The 23,960-nt window shown below is 40.5% G+C and overlaps 1 protein-coding gene across 6 annotated transcripts in view; it reads right to left on the bottom strand.

Moving 5' to 3' along the window:
• The window catches only part of AFF3 (ALF transcription elongation factor 3), a 593,859-nt gene that overhangs the window by 268,453 nt on the left and 301,446 nt on the right, over window positions 1-23,960 (bottom strand). For all 6 annotated transcript variants that reach the window (XM_053664620.1, XM_053664619.1, XM_053664618.1 and 3 more), the window contains one exon: window positions 15,060-15,107. In XM_053664620.1, the coding sequence (XP_053520595.1) occupies window positions 15,060-15,107 (48 nt within the window). The remainder of the gene's footprint in view (window positions 1-15,059; window positions 15,108-23,960) is intronic.

The raw sequence follows: 23,960 nt of genomic DNA on the forward strand, positions 1-23,960 counted from the left end.
ATACTGTGTTGTGTTTATAAACTTGGGCTCTGGAGTGTGTGAGACCTGAGTTTAAGCTCTAATCAGGTCTTTTAATTGTTGTTGTGTTAGCCTCTCTACATCTCAAGTTCCTTTTCTGTAAAATGAAAATGACACCATACAGGGTTACTGTGAGGATTAAAACAGATACTAGATGTTAAGAGCACAGTAAGCCATCAACACATATTAAGCAATGCCGTAGCTGTTTCTGTTGCTTAAAGTCACGGAGTTTGCTCTAGTCGAAAGAGGCTGTTTGGATCTTCTGACCTCAAAGAAAGGGAGGTTATCATACACTACTGACTTGATCGGCTCTTGATTATTTTTAGCGATAAAAGGTCCAGCACACATTCTGTGAGGGAATCAAAGTGCTCCCAGTACTGTCAAGACAGTGGTATAGAGGGCAGGGTAGGGTAAAGGAACACATTTAAAAAATTGTCCAAGCCCAAATTATCACTGATCTGATTTCCTAAACATTTGTTCTAATCCACCAAACATTTTGCTCACTGCCTTTTCATTTTTCCTTCATTTGCATGTGCTTTGCTTTTGATGTGGCACACACTTTAAAAATACATTATCAAGCGGACAAGCATGTCCCCCCTGGAGCTGGCACTCTTAACAAACCTCCTTTTGTGTTCTTTTGTGCTGAAGTGATTAATCATTTCAACTACCCAAGGGCTGCTGATGGCTTGTCTAGATGACTCCAGTTACCAGGCCCCCTCCTCCCCCAGCGTCCACACTGTTTTAACAGGCTAGGAATCTGCTCTTGGGTTTTTATTCATATCACTGTGGGCCCATTTCATACAACAATAACTAGTGAACCTCCCAAACAACTCAGGGTACATTTCTTGCCTTTTTCTAGAGTCTGGGGTTGGGGTATGTGTGGAGGGGGTGGTGAGAGATTTCAGTGAAAAAAAAAAAAAAAAAGCAAGGCAATAGAAAGTTAAAAAGTCAGAATGATAAATGCTTATGTGGCAGACCAGGGGAGGGGTTTTCATCTCACTGTCTAGAGAGAACCTGTTGCTTTATTTATTTATTTTTTTCTGTGCATTGTCGTCTTTACTGCACGGTGGCTGCATTTTTCTTTCTTCTCTTTCCTTGTCCCCTCTGGTTATCTGCAGTGGAGTTTCCAAATGGCGTTCGTATTTGAAGCTATCTTACACTCAGCAGGGTCTTAATCCGTAATTTGGTTTCCAGCGACACAGACTGGGTAGGTTTCAGGGCATTGGTCATTTTTGAGAAACTGTTACTAACATTTCGAGCTAATTTTAAAGGTTCTGTTTTAAAGAGCCCATTCTGCCCTGCCATTCCACTACAGATATACACTGTTCAGCTGAACTCACAGATATTTTTTAAAAACAACAAAAACACTGTTAGGTCATACGTTACTGCCAGAGAAGGAAAGCTAAACTACCTCATAAAGTAAATAGGTAGATACGACCACTTTGACAGTGTTCCATCAATTAATATAAAATCCTGGGGTGATTTCCTAAGAAATATGTACTTTACATATAGAAATACATCTATATTTGAGACTATTAGTAGTTATTTACCAGTAGCTGAAGAATAGTTTTTTTTTTAACAAATAATTTTTTTTAAAGATTTTATTTATTTATCTTTAGAGGGGAAGGGAAGACAGGGAGAGAAACATCAATGCATGGTTGCCTCTTGTGCGTCCCCTGCTGGGAACTGGCCTGCAACCCAGGCATGTGCCCTGACTGGGAATTGAACTGCGGTTGTTTGGTTTGCAGGCCCTCACTCAATCCATTGAGCTGCACCAGCCAGGGCAAGAATAGATTTTTTAAATTAATGTATAATAAATCAGCAATAAGCAGGCTGATCTCAAGATTTTAAAATCAGGTTTCAGAAGCCAAATCAATACTTCTAGAAAAATACTTTAAAGTTAGAAATGGAATATAAAATCCTTAATATGTTTAATTCCATAGAATCACAGACCTCTAATTTAGAATTATAACAACACATAAGGCACTTAAGTACAAACATTATAAAGAAAAATTTGTAATGTCAGTGAACTACCCACAGATTACAACTTCTGTAACTTTCTAGGAAATGTAGAGAGAGATTTTTTTAAGTGGATGGGCAGGGGAAGAGGAAAGAAACAATAATAAATAAAATAAATCACCTGGTTCTGGCATATGCCAATGATTTTCAAACCTAATATCTGGAGACACAGGAAGAGATGCACCTTTCCTGATTTCTATTCCAAAAGTAAAGGCGATCAGGAAAGCAGGACTTGGTAGAGGCGTGGTCTCCGGAGCGGGGAGGGGCCGGGCAGTGGTTCTCACTGGCACTCCTGCGAAGGCAGGAGGTCCAAGGAGGCCCAGGAACAGAGCTATGCATGAGTAGGGAGACCCCTCATGCTCAAGGAAGAGTACTTGGGGCATCAAAGAATGGCGACGCTGGGTCACCTATTCTGACATTGCAAACTGTGTGGATAGCTTTAAAAACCAGGACAAAACAACATGCAGGGCATGTGAGCAAATCCTAAAAGTTATAGAAACATGTGAGCAAATCCTAAAAGTTATGGAAAATATCTGGTCCGACTCCTGCATTTTAAAAATGCTTTACATTTCACTGGATCCAACAACCATAGAAACAAAAGAATTACACAGCTATAAAATTAAATTTATCAGAACATATAAATGAAATAGCAAAAGAAAAATCAGGTTTCTAGGTTTTTTAGGGTACAATACTCCAGTACAAGAACTGAAGGTGATTATGTCTCCTTTCAGATGTATGATTAATATCTAGATGGTCTAATTTTTCAAGGCCTGTATCTTCTCAATGCTCAAATTATCATTTTATATCTTAGAAATTATTTTACACTTCCCTATGTATATATAATAGTAATTTGCAGCAAACTGGTATTACTTCACAACCCTCAATTTGGAAAAAATAACAAAGGACTATGGGTGATTTTTATAAAAATAATACAACTTTTAAATGAATGTCTTGAGTTGATCACTTTGAATAGATGCGTTTTAACTGTTCTAAGAACTGCTTTACACAGAACACATTAGCAGTGGAAATAGCTTTGACTCCCAGCCCTTGATTCTACAACAGCAACATGGTAATTAACCAAATTATCCCTGTGAATTTATTATCTTGATTCTTCAACTTGTACATTACACTTATTATCTATCAAAATGAAAAACTCAGGCTCATGAAAGATAATCAGAGTACAAATGGCAGACACAAGAGCGCTGAGCCTTCCCGACTCCCTTTCACTCCCCGCCCTCAGGCCTGAGGAAGCGGAACAGATCCCTCGCACCTGTGCCACCGCTAAGGCGCTCACTCTCCTGCTCCCAGGTAACAACGGCACAGCCTGGGCAGTCCTCGGAGAGCTGGTGTGTTAAACAAATAACACCTCAACCTTTTTTGTTGCAGGACTGGAGGGATGATAGGGTGGGGAGCAGGAACAGATATGGAGTAGAAGGTCAAAGTCATTCATTCATTATTTTTCATCTACTTATTCAGTATTTATTAATATTAAACATCTATTATATGCCAGTCATTTTGCTGGCCCCTGGAGATAGACAGTATCAGCCTAATGAGGGTAAGGAACGCCAGCGTGACTCAATAAGAATAAGAATAAAGAGTACCTGGGAAATACAGAATAGGAGCATTTATTAAGTCACACTTTGGGAATCAGGAAGGTTTTCTGGAGAAACTGACATCCAAAGTGACGCCTGGAAGATAAGCAGGAAACAGTGGGCTGAGATTGGGGTCAGGCGTAGACAGAGCGTGTTCTCAGGGTCAGGAAGTGCGTGAGTTCAGCCCAGAGGTGAGGACGGAGGAGTGGCACCATGCTTCCAGAAATGTAGTATGGCGTGTGAGGTGGCCAGTGGCAGGAGACAGGCTGCATGGCATGCAGGGCTGGGGCGTGTGTGGCTCTGCAGACATATCCCAGAATGTGACTCCACCCTGAGCCAAGGGTGTCATTCAAATGTTTTAAGTAAACATGCTCTGGAAAGCTGATTCTGTCTTCACAGCGGAGGGCAGGCTGGAGCCAGACAGTAGGCTGTAAGCCAAAGAGGAAGTCTCAGAACAATCTAGATGGGAAAGGATGGTGGGCTGAACAAGGAAGGTGGCATGCAGATGAAGAGAAGTGGGCAAACTTGAGGCTGATTCAGGAGACAGAAATGATGGACTTGGGGAGGAACTGACTTGGGGCAAGTATGAGGGTGGAGAGCCTGACACTGAGCAGCCAGGTGATGAGGACAATCCACACTGGAGGAGAGTCGGGGGAGGTGTGAGGAGACCTTGGGGTGGAGGTGTCCATGACAGACCTGAGTGGAACAGTAGGGGAGCAGCTGGAGAAGGGCACACGACACTCGGGAAACAGAGCTGGGCCTGAGATACACACTCTAGCAGCATCACGGCACAGACGTTGAGAGAAGCGGAAACTGCAGCTTGTTGGAAGACAAGAGAGCCAACCCCAATATCTCAGGGAGAGTTACAGGCAGCGGAGACCAACAAGAAATGACCACCAAGTGGGGAACAAACCCAGAGGGAGTGTTGTGTCAAAGATACCAAGCCACAAGCATTTTAAAACAGGACCTGTGGTCAGCAGCATCGAACGCCCACGAAAAGATCACACAAGGAATGGTCTCTGTGTTTAATGTCACCAGCTCGGGGTGGTGACATGGAAAAAGTCATTTTGGCACAGCAATAAGGAGAAACCAGATAGCAGTAGCTGATGAGAAAACAGGAGTGAATGAACAAAGGGTCTCTGGCTAATGAATTCTACCTGGGAAGGGGAAGGAGCCACAAGGAATGTAGCATGGAAGACTTCTACTTTTAAAGATGGGAATAAGGTGTACATGTTCACTCTGAAGACAAGAGTCAGAGAGAGTGAGGTTAGAAGAAACCTGGAGAGGGGCTGCCTGTAGCTCCTGCAGGGGTGCAGGGGTGGATGGGACTCAGAGAAAAAGGAACAAGGATTTGCCCCCCAAATGGGGAGGGATGCGTCCTGAAATAGGAAAGAGGGAAGAAGGGTGGGGGTGATTCCGGTCCATCAGCAGACTGGAATGTGGGAGCTCCAGGAAGGCCGTGTCTGTGTCTGTGTGTTCACTGCTATCCCCCAGGGCCCAGAACATCACCTGGCCCTGAATGAATGAGGGCAGCAGAACCATGGCTCCTGCTGGAGAGCCTCTATGTCCTCAGTGACAGGAGGGAAGGAGGGAGGCTGCCAGAGGTGTACGGCAAGCAGGGACGGTTTGACTAAGCCAGGCATTCTCACCATATGAAACTGGTGCTTGGGGACAGAAAGGTCTCATTCTCTCTGTATAAATACAGACACCCATGCCATACAGAAATAGATGTACAGTATGTCTGTGGTAATGAAATGTCATGGGGAGTGATTAGGAAAAGAGTGTCTAAAATGGTTCCTTAGGGGCTGATCATGAAAATTGTTGAAAAATACTGACAAAGGTGTGAAATATCTGCGGCCAGTGATGAGGCCTGGTAAGCACCATGACAACAGTGAGCTCCAGAGAGAGTAAGTCATACCCGGAGGGAGATGGAATAGTCCAGCCACCATGACCCTGCCCTGGAAGTGGGATTAAGCATAAATGACTGGTCATAACTGGCTGGCTGCCTGAAGCAGCCCACAGCCCAGTCCCCAGTGCTGGCTGGTAGAGAGGTTTGACTGCTCCATCCCAGAAGTTCTGGAAAGACTCAGGGTTGGTAAGGACTCTGGGACTGAACAAGGGACCAATCATGACGGTGCCCTGCTAACAGAAAGAGGGCAGAGGTACCGTCAACAGAGGGACCTTGCTTAGAGGAGGGCAATGCCTCGAGCATGGCTGTGGCTGCCACAGGCTGAAACTGGGAAGAGAAGGATGTGGTGATCTTAGGGAATCTAATGGGACAAACGGCACTGTCCCAACATGTCTTGGTGACTTGTATTCTAGGACCTGTTTGTGAGGATTAGCTGCCTGAGAGAATTTCTAGGTCAGAGAGAGAATTAAAAAATGCAGGGCAGAGGTGAAGAAGGTCACAGAACCTTCATGCTAAAAGTGTCCTAACACAAAGGCTTTACACACACACTCCAAAATACTTCTGCAAACAAGGAGAATCTGCCTTTGTATTTTTAATATTAATATCACTTCAGCAAATAGTTTAATATTTTATGCTTCTTAATACTCTAAAGTATTCTTTATTAAAAGACCTAATATACAATAATGCATAAATCGTTGTCAGTTCTGATATTCTTTAAGTTGGTTCTATTAAACACATTTAGCAAAGGACATAAACAAGTTGGCTGGCTAGTAATGCATTAGCATCTCACTGTAGAAGAAAAGCACTTAAAAGAAACCCAAATTAAATGTCCAAAACATTGAAGAAAAACACTGAAAAGGATACAAATAAATGAAGCATATACCATGATCATGGATTAGAAGAATTAACATTGTTGAAATGTCCCTCCTACACAAAGCAATATACTGATTCAATTCAATCCCTATCAAAACACCAATGGCATTTTTCACAAAAGTAGAACAAATAATCCTATAATTTACATAAAACCACAAAGGACTCCGAATAGCCAAAGCAATCTTGAGAAAGAAGAACAAAGTTAAAAGTATCATGTTACCTGATATCAAACTATACTACAAGGCTACAGTAATAAAAACAGCGTGGTACTGGCATTAAAAAAGACACATCAAGCAATTCAAAAGAACACAAAGTCCAGAAATAAATCCATGCCTATCTGGTCAATTAATCTATGACAAAGAAAGAAAAGATAGACAATGTATAAAGACAATCTATTCCATAAATGGTGTTGGGAAAATTAGACAGACAAATGCAAAAATTAAATTAGACTACCTTCTTATACCATATGCCAGAATAAACTCAAAATGGATTTAAAACTTAAATATAAGACCCCAAACCATAAAATTCCTAGAAGAAACTATAAGCTGTTAAATCTGACATTGTTCTTAGTAATATTTTTTCTGATATATCTCCTCAGGCAGGGAAACAAAAGAAAAAATAAATGGGATTACATAAAACCAAAAAGTTTCTGTACAGCAAAGTAAACCATCAACCAAATGAAAAGACAATCTACTGAATGTGAGAAGATATTTGCCAACGATACATTCAATAAGGGATTAATAATGAGAATATATAAAGAACTTATACAACTCACCATAAAAAATAACAGTCTGATTAGAAGTGGGCAGAGGACCTGAAGAGACACTTCTTCAAAGAAGATATACAGATGGCCAATAGACATATTAAAAAATGTTCGACATCATCAGGGGAAGGCAAACTAAAACCACAGCAAGGTATCATGTCACACCTGTCAGAATGGCTGTCATCAATAAATTAATATGCAACAAGAGAATATGGAAACAAGGAAACCTTGTGCACTGGTGGTGGAAATGTAAAATTGGGGCAGTTGCTATGGAAAACTGTATGGAGGTCCTCAAAAAAATTAAGAATACAACTACCATACGACTTAGCAATTCTACTTCTGGTCATTTATGCAAAGAAATCCAAAAGAGTAATTTAAAAAGATAAATGCACCACTATGTTTACTGAAGCATTCACACTATTTACAATAGTCAAGATATGGAAGGAAACTAAGCGTTCACTGATAGATGGTTGGATAAAGAAGACGTAGTACATGTGTACAATGGGTTATTACTTAGTCGTAAACCACAATGATATCTTACCGTTTGTGACAGCATGGGTGCACCTAGAGGGTGTTATGCTAAGTGAAATACGTCAGACAGAGAAAGACAAATGCCATATGATTTCACTTAAATGTAGAATCTAGAATACGAAGTAAACAAACAAGACAGAAACAAACTTATAGATACAGAGAACAAACTGATAGTCACCTGATAGGAGAGAAGTTGAGGAGATGAGTGAAAAAAGTAAAAGAGATTAAGATGTATAAATTGCCAGTTACAAAAGTAGTCATAGGGGTTTAAAGTACAACATAGGGAGTATAGCCAATAATATTGTAATAACCATGTATGATGTCAGATGGGTAATACTTACTGGGTGATCATTTTGCAAGGTATATAAATGACTAATCAGTATGCTGCACACCTAAAACTAATATAATATTGTATGGCAACTATAATTGAAAATAAATATTTTTAAAAGTATGTCCTTGGGAAGAATTTATACATTTGAAAGTATTTTGGATATTATAATTTTACATGTATTAATATTTTCAAATCTATATAGTAAAATAAAAACAGTACTGCAAATGTAAACCTCATTCATTAACAAAGACAAAAATTTGCACTTTTTATTCTACATGATCCAAGTTTAAGCACTTCTTTTTCTGAAAGTAAAGACTTGCTGAAATATAAACAAGCAAAATAATGTGAAGATGCCGTAAAACCTGAGTGGAACATACACTGTGTCGTCCAGTGGACCACGTGCCCGCCACTGCAGCACAGTGACGGTCTCTCCACTTCTGTGCCGCTGCCTGCATTTCTGTGTGGTTGGGGCTAGACTCCACAAACCACCTTTCTAAGGACTGGCCCTGAAAGGAGTGTGTGTCTACATTTTCTCCCCACACTCCGTTTCTAGTTCACTCATCCCACAAGCCTCTGCTGGGTCCCTGCAATGTGTCTAGCAGGTGTTCTTAGGCACTAAGTAAATCTATATCTTTTTTAGTCATATTGAATCTTATTACTTCTTTTTTTTTGTTTTTGATGTACCTTGCAACAGGTACACAGAGCAACAGGAAACATTAAAAAAAATCAGGTGTTTTTAATGCCTTGATCTTCAAATGTAGTGCTGAAGTTCTCCAAGTATCTTCGCAAGAACCTGTGAAGCTGTGTCTCTGACATTAGCAGACACCTGGCCCGTCAAGCACTCTGTCTGGCAACATGCTCCCCTCACACCCTCCTAGTATTTGCAGCCTGGGTGCAGGAGGGGCTCAGCACCACTGGCTTCAATCATAGCCAGTAACATCTAGTTTTGGTTAACACTCTATTTGTGTGCTTCCTTTTTTTCCAGTGACATACAGACAAACACCCATTAAAAGATATTGATTGAGGCACCAGAACTCACTCTTTAGGGCATAAAACATATTCCCACAGACCTTCAGCTAGTTGGGCTGCTAATATTCCCTTGATCTCTATGCCCATGTAAATACCTTTGTGATTTCTCATGGTATAGATTAGAACGAGACAGGGGAATATAGAAAGGCAAAGCCATTCATTCACAATGGAAGTTTCAGCACCTCCAGGATTCCTTTGGCCATCCCCCCAAAATGCCTGGGCTCAGAACAGATCCTGAATCACAGTGGTCTCCTGCTCCAGCTCTGTTAGAAACAGAACACCTCCAGCACCATTTACAAAGTCTACAGAGTACAGCCGAATGGCCCAGAAACACAGGAGCAGGCTGTGGTACAGCCTCACAGGCACTAGGGTGCCCCGGGCAGGCAGAAGTAGAGCCATTTAAGTAGGGCTTTTGGTCTCAACCAAAAGGACAAATATAATACAATCTATTAAAAATGAAGAAAGAAAAATCAAAACAAAACACTATCAAGCAAAGCTAATCTATCTTGGATAAGGCTTGCAGGTTTTGCTAAGTGAATTTTTCTATACCTACATCCCATTCCATTGTTTTTTGCTTTGATTTTATTTTGCTACAACCCGCAATGGGAAGTACTAATGGGGCCCCTCCATAATTACACCCGGATTGATTTTGCCATTTGTGGGCTTCTTCTTGTCACTAGTAACATCTTTACTGTTTTAACAAATGAAGTAAGTTATTTTTAAAAAGCCTGTCTGGTCTGAAGCAGGGGAGGTTTGACCTAGGTCCAGCTCTGCAAATGGCCCAAACAGGTCACTTAAAACGAGTCATCTCTTCATTCTCCAGTTCTCTACAGTGGCTAACATTTTCATTTGGGTTAAGGAACATGTGGACGCTGAAGCACAAGGTTCCTCTTCGCCCACCCTACAGGATCTAAACACATGGGGGGTGGGACATAATAACCTGCATTACTGTTCTCAACTCTCCATACTCACAGGTCTCCCAAGGTCGTACTGGAATCTTTGCTTCTAGAAAACCTGGGAAAAGGAGTTCCCTTTATTTGTTGGAAGTGTGTTCAACTACTGTGTCAGAAGATTGGTTTGGGTCTCCAGAATTTACACAACTACCAGTTACCTGCTTCGTATAAACAGAAATGCAAATCTATGTAGATATTCCCTGTAAATATTTCACAGGACTCTAGCATTAATGACTAAAGATGAAAGCCAAACAGGTAATCCGCTCAGATGTTGCACTGAAATTGTCTCTAAATTCATCCCTTAAATCCGAACCGGAATCTCCAACACTGGTCTCTTACTACAAAGGCTCACTCGTTGTGAGAGTCTGCTTCTCCACAACTGCCATCTAAACCTCTCTTGCATAAAATCTGTGCATCCTAGGATGCAGCCCTGAACAACCCCATTAAGTTGTAAGTGGATTTTATTTGAACAAATGTTAATGCCATTCTATGTTAATGGATAATGCTACGAAAAAGCACCTAAGTACTATAGAACTGGAGCCCTTAGGGGTGAAATACTGTATAACTTAGAAAGCTGTCTGTTATAAACATATGTCAGCCATGAGGGTTTCCAGCCCTTATCACACATCTTCATAGAACTCAGTTATAATTTTTCCCTCGGTTAAGTGAATTTTGCAATAATACACAAATTTATTAAGTTCCAGGATTAAAATTCTCTAAGAATAAAAAATAAGTACACTTTAGAACATAATGTAATATTTAAATGACTTGAAAACAGTCACCTCAGCAAAAAACAAGAGGGGGGAGAAAAAAAGAAGTTTAAAAATAAGGTTGGTAACATTGGCCATAAAACCTTTGTGAGCTCAAGTGCATAAATGCTGGAGCTAGCACTTCTGAACTTCATAAACACGTAAGAATGGAAAACCTCCCATTCACAGCAAAATACCTGAGTGGTTTCATCAATGAACCAGGGAGTGGGGTGGGTGGCTGAGGGGGAATGTTGCTTCTTGATTTAATAAAACCCCATAGTTGTTAAGAAATAGAGAGGATGCTGGTGCCAGATGGTGCCAGTTAAAATCTCAGCTCTACCATTTACTAACTCTGTGATCTTGGGCAGGCTGTGTTTAACTTCTTGCCTCAGTTTCTTCATCTGTGAAATGGGGATGTTAACAGCACCTCCATCTGGGCTGCTGTGACAGTTCAATGAGTTAACACCTACAAGAAACTTATGTCTCACACTCCATAAATGTTAGCTCTTCGTCATTTGGTAGTTGGTACTGTATGTAAGATTTACTGCAAATGAAAAAGGATCTGAATGGAAACTATGGCCTTCCCTCACCAGAAGTCTCTGAATCCACTGATACCCTTTTGTCAGGCTTGGATTCCGTCCAATCTCTCCATAGAACCAGCACCCAAGTAAGTCACCAATGACCTTTATGTCATCTGTCCAATCCATTGGGTGGTTTTCCATCCTTGTCTCTCTTGTCTGCTTGGAAATTCTGAGCACTGTTGGGCTTGAAATTCCCTTTCCGTGGATTCTATGACTTTTCACTGTCTCGATTTTCCCTCAGTGTCTCTGGCCACTCCCTCTCTCCTTCATTTGCCACTAAATCTTCCTTTCCCTGACCTTCGAATGTGGGAATTTAGATGCTGATTGCTTCTTGGTCTCTAGTCTCTCTCCAGGCAAATTCACTCATTTCTATGGTTTTATTACCAATATGCCAATTAATCCAAAATGTTGGTCTACAGCTCAGACCTCTGTTCTGAGTTCTAAACCCATGTATGTTCATTTACATTCTCCATGTTACTGGAATGTCTCAAAAGGTACTTCAAACTCAACGTGTCTAAAAATAATTTGTGATTTTCTCTCTACCCTCAAAACCAGCAGCTCCCTCCATGTCCCATGTTTGTGAGTATCCCACAAAGCATCTCCCACCTGGACATTGGCAGCAGCCTCCCATTCCTTTTCTTCTTCCCTCTTCCCCTCAATCCATTCTCTGTAGCAGCCACACTAGTGCATTTAAACTGCCAGTCTGATCACACCCTCTCTGCTCACATCCTTCACTGGTTCCCTGTGCTTCTGGGACTCTGAACATGGCCGAGAAGGTACCACATATTTGGCTTCCCCCATCTAGCTTTACCCACCTGCTCTCTAGCCACTCTAGCCTTCTTCAGCCTTTCTGGGTCTCTAACAAGCCAAGCTCTTGCATTTCCTCTGCTTGGAACCCTCACCATTCTTCTTAGGCTGATTTCCTAGTCATTCTCCAATGATCAGTTCAAATGTCGTTTCCTCAGGGAGGCTGTTCCTGACCCAAAACTGGGTCGTGCACCCTATAGTAAGTAAGCTCCCATAAAACCCTAAGTATTCATCAAAATGAACATTTTACATTTGTTTACAGAATTTTTAAAAACTTAGTAGCTATATCTTTTGTTGGTTTGAAGAGGGCAAGGAGGCATGTCTGTTTGGCCCACCACTGTTCTCCCAGTGGCTCCCATGTGGAAAGGGCATGTTAATACATGTCAAATGAGCACCTCAATTTTTATCATTTTAAGGCATGTTTTCATGACCCTGCTCTCACTCCATGACAAAAGGGAACCATCATTTACACATGATGGCTGCAAGTAACAAGTACCTCTGGTGACCCTGGATCATCAGGGGAGAGAAACTGATATGGAAAACTGGGCTCCACAGAGATCGGCCATGGGAACCCAGCACTAAAAAGGCCGGTGCATCACGTCCATGACGGAGAGCAAAAAGAATGTCTGCGAGCTGTCACAATGATACTCATCTTTCTTCTGTAGAGGGTTTGTTTTTCAATCAATCACTCATTAATTTATTTATGCAACAAAATCATGAATTATAAATTTTGCACACTGGGGACACAATGTAGGAGCAACACTGATGTGTAATAGACAAACGACAAAAATACAATAGGCTGTGAATGAGAAGGAGCCCTGTGCTTGCATTTGGAGGAGAGGATGTGCTTAGGATAAGAGGGGAAGTTGATCCTGGAGAATGACTGGTATGAGTGAGGCAGGGGACAGTCAGAAAACAGTCCAAGGAAAACAGGAACGCTGACACAGTCTTCTAGGAGCTACTTTACTACCTTAGGCTGACAGGTAAGGGGAGAGGAAAAGGCTCACCTACACAGTACTAGCACCACCAACACCTCTGTTTCCTCCAACTCTCTGGTACCTCCCATCCAGGACCACACCTCATGGGCTCTAGGAAGAGTGGAACTTACAGAGAGCTCAGGTGTCTGCTATTGAAGTCATCATCTCCACATCTCCACTACCCTTAACCTTGCTTATGCATATAAATCAATTATCTGGTCGGTCCAGGCTTTTCCTTCTGTTCCACGCCTGAATCGAGGCGGGCCATGCCAGTGGCAGACCAGTGGCGTGATGTACTAGGGGGTCAGTATCATGGGAATGTAGGAAGGGGTAAAGGAGCATGAGGCTCGCATTAGCTCTCTTAAGAAGAAAAAAATGCTTTAAATCCTTGGCTGTAGCATTCAGTTTTATCCTAGGTGCATTTTACATTACTTAAACTATAACCTTTTGGTCTGTGAATTACTCAAGCTCCTACTCAAACTTTAAGCTCTGTTTGAAGTATAGAGAAGAAAGGTCAAACGACAGATTTCTTCTATATCCTCAGAGAAGATTAGAAGGGATGAAGGGTAGAGAGAGTTTTCTAAAATAGCAACACCACAGAGAGGATTGCTGTGTTGTGGTATTATTATTTTGCAGATGTAAACACCATAACCAATCAAAGGAAAATGGCCTAAACAATGAATATCTGGACTCAAACAAGAAAGTGTGTTGACACAGAAAGAGTATATCAGTATCTTACACTATCGGTTCTGTGATCTGAAACAAAACTCCAGGATAGAGAAAACATAGATATAAAATACAATGCGTGTTTTATTTAACATATACTTAAATGCTAGAAAAGAATCTACCCACTTTGACTTTTTTGACTTTTGAATTTACCCAATTGTTTTCTATATAAATCTCTGCCAGAAAAACAAAAATCAGTATTAATTCAACAAATCAAACTTTAATTAATTATTTTGCTTAATTGGACTTAAAAGTTTTTTTTATGACATAAGACTTTAGGAAGAAAAAGAAATACTCTACCCCTGGAAAAAATTAGATAGTTTGTGTAAAATTTTAACCAAATAATTATATTACTGTAATGCAGTAGAGATTCAAGAAAATGTGTGTAAGATGCCCAAAACTTGGAAGCATATTCAAATAAAGTTTTTTTTTTCTTTATAGGGGATTGCCATACCACCTGGTTTAATTTGTCTTGGTGTTTTGCTGAGTGTGGTGTCAGCTTTCTGAGAACTGTACATTACTAGGTTATGCTCCTGAAAAATTTGAGTGGGGAAAAATATGGGATGAAGATTATACATCCTGATTATAAGTTTGGATTCTTAGGAAAGCACTAATTTGGTGCAACAGCCCAACCTAAGTGAATCTGGGTGTGAAATGGCTGATGGAGGGCATCCACTCACAATGACATTGATGACAAGGGCAGGTTCACAAGAGTAGCACAGAGTAATAACATGCAAAACAATATAGAAATAAATCTCCAGACTCTGAGACACCTCTTTGTCAGAGTGCTCCTGATTCTAATTAAGTTTTGAAAAAAACTAACAAGGCAACCCTGCCTGACTGGAAAGTACAAACAATTAAAAGATGCTTCTAAACAGTGGAGTGATTAATGGAGGCATCCAAATGTGAGCACAATCATGTACTTCGCCTCAATGCTGTTCTTCTGATTTCCAGCTGATCATCGTAATGCAGTGTCACCTCAGCCCAAGCAGAGGCACCAGACTGAGGTGTAGCTCCCAGATATCAGAAAGTGCTGTGGTTTTGTAAAGCGTCATTTAGGCAACTAAAGTGACTACCCTCAGAAAAGGTCAATGCCAAACAACAAACAACAGGTTCCCTCAGACAATGCAGCCACATGACTCCTTTCTGTTTGGAATCTGTGCCCAACCACTTGAAAAGATTTGTAAAGGAATATTCTTACCCGAATTATTTCTTCCACACAGATGTTGGTTTCTCCAGATCTACTCTCCTGAAAGCAAAGGAAAAAATAATAATAAGCCTGACGGTCTAGATTTGACAGTGGTTACAAAGAAAAGATGACACATAAGCTTCCAAAGTTAATAGACCTTGGATTCAGGGAAACGCCTAAACTGGGACATACTGATAAGCTCCTTCCCTGTAGCTCCCACAACAGTAAGACCGCTGTCCCTCCCCGCACTGTGCACTGCAGGGACAAGCCTGCCAAGAACGCCGGACATGCCCTGGAGCTCAGCGCTGGGCCACCCAACCACCCTGACTCTAAGCCAGTTGGGATGCTAGGAGTATCAGTGCAGGACGTGCATATGACTTGCACATACGAACTTTCTTTGCCTTGGGCTCTATCAAGCATGGACACATGGCCTCCAATGCAAAGTAGATCCGGTTCACCCTTCAAATACTGAGGATGGCCTTGCCAAATGCAAGGGTTTTACGACTTAAGTAAAAAGTCTCATAGTTCCACTGCCCTTAAAACCTAGATTTATTGGTTTGATGGGCCAAACCCACAAGACCAAAGGAGAAACATCCTCTCAATATCTGCAGGTCACACTGGGTATCACACTCCAGAGATCCTTGTTCCATGACCCTTACTGCCCTGTCCTGTGGAGATGTTAAGGGCTCTGAGGAATGGTAGCTTTGGGTACAGATGACTCTGGCAAGCATTTTAAGCTCCAGTGATGTGTGGTAACTACTGGTGACACAGCCCAAAAAGCAGGAAATGGTTTTGTGCAGACATGAAAATAGCACTTCTACATAGTAGGTAGACATGCCTACTGTCCTACTATGCTTTCAGGGAGATACAGTTCTCTTCTTTTAATTCAATGGTACTGACCACAATTCAGCATGACATCCTAAGATTTCCTCACCCTGAATGGAGACTCCATGCCCATCAAGCAGTAACTCTCCTTCCCTCCCTTTTCCTCAGCTGCTGGTAACCATTAATATACTTTCTCTCACTATGAACTTTTTTTATTCTGAACTTTTCATATAAATAGAATCATACAATATGTGGCCTTTACGTCTAGCTGGTATTACTTAGGATAATGCTTTCAAGATTCATCCATGTCACACAATGAGCAGTACTTCAATCCTTTTGGTGGCTGCATAATATTCCATTGTATGGGTATACCACACTTTGTTTATCTGTTCATCAGCTGATGGACATTTTGGTTGTTCCCACTTTGGCTCTTGTGATAGCATTTCTATGAACATTTGTGTGCAACTATGAACGTTTGCTTGAACACTTGTTTTCAGTTCTTCTGGGTATATAACTAGAAGCTGAATTGGTGGGTCATATGGCAATTCCATGCTTAGCGTTTTAAGGAACCGCCAAAATGCTTTCCACACTGGCTGTATCAACCATTTCAGATCTGCACAAGCACTGTCTGAAGGTCCTAACTACCCCACATCCTCATCAACACTTATTTTTCAGTTCTGTTTTTGACAGTAGCCATTCCAGTGGGTGTGAAGTAGCATCTCGCTGTGGTTTTGATCTGTATTTTCCTGATGACTAATGAAATGATGTTGAGCATCTCTTCATGTACATGTTGGCCATTTGCTGCTTCTTTGGAAAAATGTCCTTTGCTAATTTTTGAAATTGAGTTGTTTGTATCCCCCCCTCCCCCCCACTCTGGCTTTGTTGTACGAGTTCTTTATATATCCCGGATACTAGACCCTTTATCAGCTATATGATTTGTATGTTTTCTTCATTCTGTGGCTGTATTTTGAACTCTTTTGATAGTGTTCATAGATGTACAGAATTTTTAACTTTGATGAAGTTCAATTTATCTGTTTTTTTCCCTTTATTGTTATGGTTTTGGTGTCATGTCTAAGAAAACACTGCCAAATCCAAGGTTATTAAGATTTACCCTTTTTCTTTTAAGAGTTTTACAGTTTTAGTTTTTATATTTAGGTCTCTAACCCAATAGTTTGGAAATTTTTAGGTAAAGTTTATTTCCTTATGTATTATTTTATAAGTTATAGTCAAAATAGAAACATTATCTTATACAGATTACTCCATTCTAGTGTCCTTATTAAAAGACCGATAACAAGCCCTGACTGGGTGGCTCGATGGCTTGGGCATCCTCCTGCAAACCGACAGGCTGCCGGTTCAGCTCTAATCAGGGCATGTGCCTGGGGTGCAGGCAGGTCTCCGGTAGAAGGGCACGTGGGAGGCGACCGACTGATGTTTCTCTCTCTCTCCTTCCCCTCCCCTCTCTCTAAAAATAAATAAATGAAACCTTTAAAAAAAGATTGAGAACAAAATGTGTCAGGCACAGCCACTGTTGCTAATAGTGCATGAACACAACATACGTATTTATCCTTATAAATGAAGAAAAACTGTGTTCAATATGATGAAAGGATCACAAGTAATATTTCCTTACCCCTTCCTACATTCACCTCTCCTTCTGTTCTCCTGAGAGTTACAGTGTGGTGACATGTCACTAATGAGTCCCCACTCCCATCGCCCAATGGCTTATTCCAGGACTGCTCTGGAAATTTCACTCTTTTGACACTCCAGTCAAACTGGGTCAGAGAGCTCTTTTTGGAACCCATCCCAAATCTGCTTCCTTTCCAAGGCAGCCCGAGGCATCCATCACAAATGCTGCTGGTAAATTCTTTGTCAGGCCAGGGCTTGATGCCCCTTTGAAATGATCTCCTTTGGAGTTCAGTGGTGGAATGAGTGGTCTCAACTGGAATACATTTCTTCAAACCCATAACCACTTCTCTCACCCTACTGCCAAGTCTCAACCCTTTCCTACCACATAACATACCAGTAGAGCAAATGCTAAGTTCTCAGTGTACTTTCTACTTTCCACCTTAAAACAATTAATTAAGGAAAACTCAACTTCATGTTCTCCTAATGGACTCACCCAGATACAAAACACACTAAAAAGATTCTTCAAATTAAACTTTGGGTTTGATTAATTAAAGCTAAATTTCTCCTGAATATCACACTTTAATTCCATTTAAAGTGATTTACATAAACAGATTTATATAAATTTCCATGACCCTACTCTGAAAAAGAACAAAGAACACACAGAGAGAAATGCAGTGTAGATGCCCTGTTAACTACTTCCCTTGTTAACACAGATGGAGTATGTAGGATCACTACATGGGGTCATCTCAGCAGCAGCTCGGACCACGAGCTCTGATGGTCTGGAGTGACATCAGGTCATTCTGTACTAGGAGGGCCCCTGGCAAAGCTGAGGAGGTGAGGCCAGGACAGAGGACTTGCTAACAACAGTGTCAGGAAATCCTGGCTTTAAATTACAGTATAGAAACTCCTTGGCAGAGGAATCTCTTGGGCCTCCTCTGTAACATTTCTGACTCCTAGGACACCTGGGGACCTAAGACGGGTACTACATTGGGTCTGAAATCTCCAGGATGCCATCTGGATTGGAATGAATGCATAAGGCACAGTATTATAGAAAATGTGAGTTACAAGAAAACTCAGAATTCATTTTAGGCCACTCACTGACTTTAACAGATGGGTAAACTGTGGCCCAGAGAACTGGAGGGCTTTGTTCAAAATTCTGGCAGCAAGCAGCAGTCAAGGCAGAAGCCACATGCATTTCTTCAACACCAGTTCAGTGAATGGTCTACTATCTCATGCTATTTTTCTAAGTTCAACCCTTAGAACTGGCTCAATTTGAGGTCACTGTCATGCTTAAAGTATGGAAATAAAAGAATCTGGATAGCAACTGGGTAAATTTCATCCTTCCTTTTCATGTTGCAAATTTTCCAACACTGAGCTGCTTTGTCTCTTACTAACCTCTGATATCAGGTGTACAGACCAAAGGGGGAAGTGATAGGAGAGCAAGTGGAGAGAAGGGGTTAAAAGTACCATCTCTTCTGTGACATTAACAAATGAGAGACAAGGATCTGTGTGTTCAGAAACCACAGGACGGAATTCCACCTCTTCTTTTCCACGATACATAAAGGGGAGCGGGTGGGGAGGATTGTGTGGGCAGGGTGTGGGGGTGAGGGGGACTGGAGGGCCTTTCACCTTCTTGAGAGGTCTTTCTCAAATCTGTCTTGAGCTACAGTTGTGTACTTTGATTATAATTGCATTTTAAAATGCTCAGTGTTTATGAACAAGATTAAAACATGCATGTAATTTACATCTCCAAATTTGTGTTTATATTTTTCACAATAAAGTTACTGCTTTCCTTGGAAAGGTACCCACTGAGAAGGAGGGTTGCACAATGCGAATTTCAATTACTCAGGATTTTTTGAGGGTTTGTGGCTGTTGCTTCATGCTGAGTTGCTGAGCCGTTGCTTGTATTTATTCCGACTTTGATGAACCCACTCCATTCTGCTATCATTACATTTTGAAATCTGTCATAACAGTCTCACCTCATTGAACCTCCAACTAAACTTCAATTAAAAGCTAGCAACCCCAGCTGATTCTCCTCCACAGCTTTGTCTATCACATTCTTTTTTCATGGAACTGCTCCCCCCAAATCCTACCACTTAAGAATGCACAACCACACACTTTGCTGGGGAAATACACGGCACTAAGTGCAGCAGGTCCGCAAATGATGTCATTCCATCCACCATTTTGTTATACCATTGATGAGATGCCACAGACACTTAATTCTTATTTACATCAGTCTATGGTAAAATTTTGTTATGTGTCATTCCTCTTAAAGTCACAAAACCTACTGATGACTAAGTGAGGACTTATTGTATAGCTCAAGAAAGAGCTAGGAGCACTCTATCACTGAGAGCACAAGTCCCTAATTACCATGCCAAGCACAGAGCCCTGGAAGAGGCAAGCAAGACTTAAGGAGAAAATACTTGATCAAATCAGTGGGAAATGAAGGTAAATCTGCACGGGTCTTATTTTTAAAAATAGCTTAACTCTTCATCAGACATTTAATGCAGAACTTTTATCCTAAAATACTACTACTTTAAAGTCACAATGCCTTTGTCCGAAAGCACTCAAAAGGCCCTCAAGTCTTTAGAAATTGTTTATTACATGCACATTCTTAAATACTTCTACAGATGTATTTTAAAATATATCTTACTGTTCTGGATTTACAACTGGGATACAGAAAAACCAAGTGTGCCTTCCATGCTATCTAAGCAGTGGGTAAGGATCTGAACTCAAATTGAGGGATCATCATAATTCTGTGTGAAGCTCATTCAATCAATGCCTGTCCCCAGCCTCACCTGAGGCTAAGAAGGCTTATCCACCTGTGGATAAGAAGGCAGCCAGCCAATTCTCTTACAAAGTCAGCCTGTCTTACACCCAATCTAATGCCGTCCCTTCCAAGGGCTACACTCTGTTCCCAATCATCGAAGCCAGAAGAAGCCTGGTTTCATTACTCAGCAGTGAGCCCCCGCCCTCACCCTTTTCTCCTGAATCTGCTCAGTCTATGGGGTCACCTTTTTTCTGCCATTCACATCATCTCTTCCTCTCTGATTCTACTCTCACCATCATCTCTAGCCATTTATATGAGAAAAAAATAAGCCAACTCCCCCCAGAAAAGATGTATGAAGATATATCACAAAAAATATAAAGAAAATGACAGCAGACAATGGCAATATTAATAAGAACTAAAAGTTTGCAGAAAAAAGAATCAGCACAATACAGAATGGGTAAAACATAGGGCACGAATAGAGCATCAAAATAAGGTATGCTAGGAAAAAGGAAGACAAAGAGAATTATGTTTGAGAGTCTTTAATCTATCCCTGTTTTTCCTAATAGACAAAGGCTATCCCTTCAAAACTATATAAGAATATAATTCGAAAAATAAAGTTAAAGGAGACTAAATGGATAGATATATGAACTTGAAATGCTATGAGGAAACCCCAACTTTTCAGGCGTACATGAGATAGTTACTAAAGTGATAGTTCCTGAAGTGGTCATATGCGCAGCTACGAAAGAGCTTCAAAGAATTCCAAAAAGTAGCTGTTTTATAGCCCATGCTCTTTAACTGCAAGTTATCAAAACAAGTGATGAATCACACACTGTGTAGACATAAAATCTAGAATTCTTGGAATAAAACAGATACCACACACTTACAAATAACTCTTTATATTTATAGAAAATGAAATTAAAATACTGCAAAACAAAATTAAGGAATGGACCCCAAGATATTCTTAGAAGCAAATTCAAACACTGAAAGCTTTCATTATTTTTTAAAAGGAAATTTATGTACTAAGGAATTAAATTTTTTAAAATAAAAAGAAACATATAAAAGGAAGAAAATAAGTAGGAAAAAATAGTGAAATTTTTTATCCTCACTTGATGACATTTTTTTCCATTGCTTTATTAGAAAGAGGAGGGGAGAGAGAGAAACCTTGATGCAGGAGAGAAGCATTGATTGGTCACCTCCCTTAAGTGCTATACTGGGAATGGCAAGCACCTGTGCCCTTCCAAGGATCGTACCTGTACAGGGGATTGAACCTGCAACCTAGGTCTGCACCCTGGCTGAGAACTGAACCCCCAACTATTCAGTTACAGGATGACGCTCAAACCAACTGAGCCACACCAGCCCCGGCAGAAATTTTTATAAAATTAAAAAAAACCAGTAGAACTTATAAAGCCAAAATATAATTCCTTAAAAAACAAAACAGAATGTACTACACAAAACAACAGAAACTGACTTCAAAGTATGTTTAATAAAAAAAAGTGCAAATAAACATAATTTGATATAAGAATGAGATAAAATATACAGAAGAGATAAGAATTTGATATTAATTTTAAAGTAGACTATAATACTAATAAATTTTTTATGAAGTTGGCAGATTTCTAAAAAAAACTGACATAAGAAATAAAAAAATGAGATTAGACCTATAAACCTGAGAATGCAAACTAAACCTGGAAAAATCCAAAGGACTCCACTGTTACTCCTATTGAAAATGGAGTTTAAAATATGGTTGGGTATAAATAAAGATCAACAGCTCTTCTGTACAGCGCCAATAAACAATGTAAAAAATAAGAAAAAAATCCCACCTATAATATAAAAAAAAATAAATGAGGAATAACCTTAATAAGAAATATTCAAAACCTTTAAGAAAAAATCTTCAGAGTTCTACTGAAAAATAAACACACACACACACACACACACACACACACACACACACACACACACCCCTGGGGATCAGAGGTAAACTTTTCAAATACTTCCCAACTCTCACATACAATACAAAGCCAGGTAGCTGTCTCAAGGGAAGCAAACCACAAACTGCATTAACTTAAAAAAAGTTGAGGTGACCCTGGCTGGTGTGGCTCAGTGGACTAAGTGCCAGCCTGTGAACCAAAGGGTCATTGGTTTGATTCCCAGTCAGGGCACATGCCTGGGTTGTGGGCCAGGTCCCCAGTTGGGGGAGTGGGGACGCATGAGAAACAACCACACTTTCATGTTTCTCTCCCTCTCTTTCTCCTTCCCTTCCTCTCTCTAAACATAAATTTTAAAAAACCTTTTCAAAAAAGTTGAGATGAAGCCACACAATAGAAAGTCAACCACTTTTTTAAAGTGTACAATTCAGTGGCATTTCTACCTTCACGGTGTTGTGAATCACCATCACCTCCCTCCAGTCCCAAACGTTTCTGTCATTTCAAAGAAAACCTCTGGCCTCGTTGAGTACTTTCTCCATATCCCCCTTCATACTAACTTTTTAAATGACTGCTTTAATGAACATATTATAGTGAACTAAAAGAACAAAATGAGAAAAATGTTGATTATTGTTTACTTGTATTAGTGGATTTTATGGTTGATATATCTCTCATTAATGCGTTTATGACCAGCTCCTGGCAGAGTTCTTGGTAGCACATAGTAGGCACTCAGTGGTATTTGCTGAATGAATAAATAAATCAGTGCCCAATATACTAAATAAAAGAGGCTATTTAAAAAGTAATATGGCTGGTCATCTATATTATAAGGGATGTCTGCTCTATCAAAAAAAATCATGAGTTATCTCAATGACCAATTCTTAGAACACCAACATTTATTTACTTCATTAAAATACAGCTTACGAGTACAGAACTAATTTAGCAAGTTACATTACTTCCCTAAACTCCATGTTAATATCCAAAAATTAGAGAAGTATTAGCCTTCCAGCAACAGGCACTGTTGTTAAAGAGTTAATAATCGACTTTCTATCAGTATTAACCACAGGAGTAGGTCCTTCAATTATGTTATTATTTTCATAATGAAAACTAGTGATCTGTCAGTGCGAGGACCCTGTCAAAAGCTATTGCTGTCATACAGAGATTAGAACCAGAGGCAGTGAGTGGTCTTACATCCCGATCACTAATTGATATTGAGTGCTTTTCCACAGGGTCACGTCTCAATAAGGTGCTGAGTACAGTGTACTGGAGACATCTTCCACATTGTCCTGTCAATACTGGGCAGAGACCACAGAACAGTAATGATGAACACATGCTTCCCACTTATAATCTGGCACTGACAAGAATACTTCAAGACCTCTGTGTTCTTTCATCTAAAACTGTTCGGTCATTACTGTTAGCAAGGGGATGACTACACAGGCTCAGACAAGAGTGACGATGCTGAACTTATTAAATCCTCACATGACAGGCAGACACTGGTGATACTTCTAACATGGGCTGTTTTCATTCCCTTCCCTTCCCTCTCTCTAAAATAAAATTTTTTAAAAAATTTATTTATTTATCTTTAGAGGGGAAGGGAAGGAGAAATGGAGAGAAACATCAATGTATGGTTGCCCTTTGCGCATCCCCTGCTGGGAACTGGCCTGCAGGGAACCGGCCTGCAACCCAGGCATATGCCCTGACTGGGAATCGAACCGCAATTGTCTGGTTCGCAGGCCCGAGCTCAATCCACTGAGCTATACCAGCCAGGGCTAAAATAAA

The sequence above is a fragment of the Artibeus jamaicensis genome, unplaced genomic scaffold, assembly GCF_021234435.1.
Source record: "Artibeus jamaicensis isolate MK-2021 breed Jamaican fruit bat unplaced genomic scaffold, CSHL_Jam_final contig_384, whole genome shotgun sequence".
Lineage (NCBI taxonomy): Eukaryota > Metazoa > Chordata > Mammalia > Chiroptera > Phyllostomidae > Artibeus > Artibeus jamaicensis.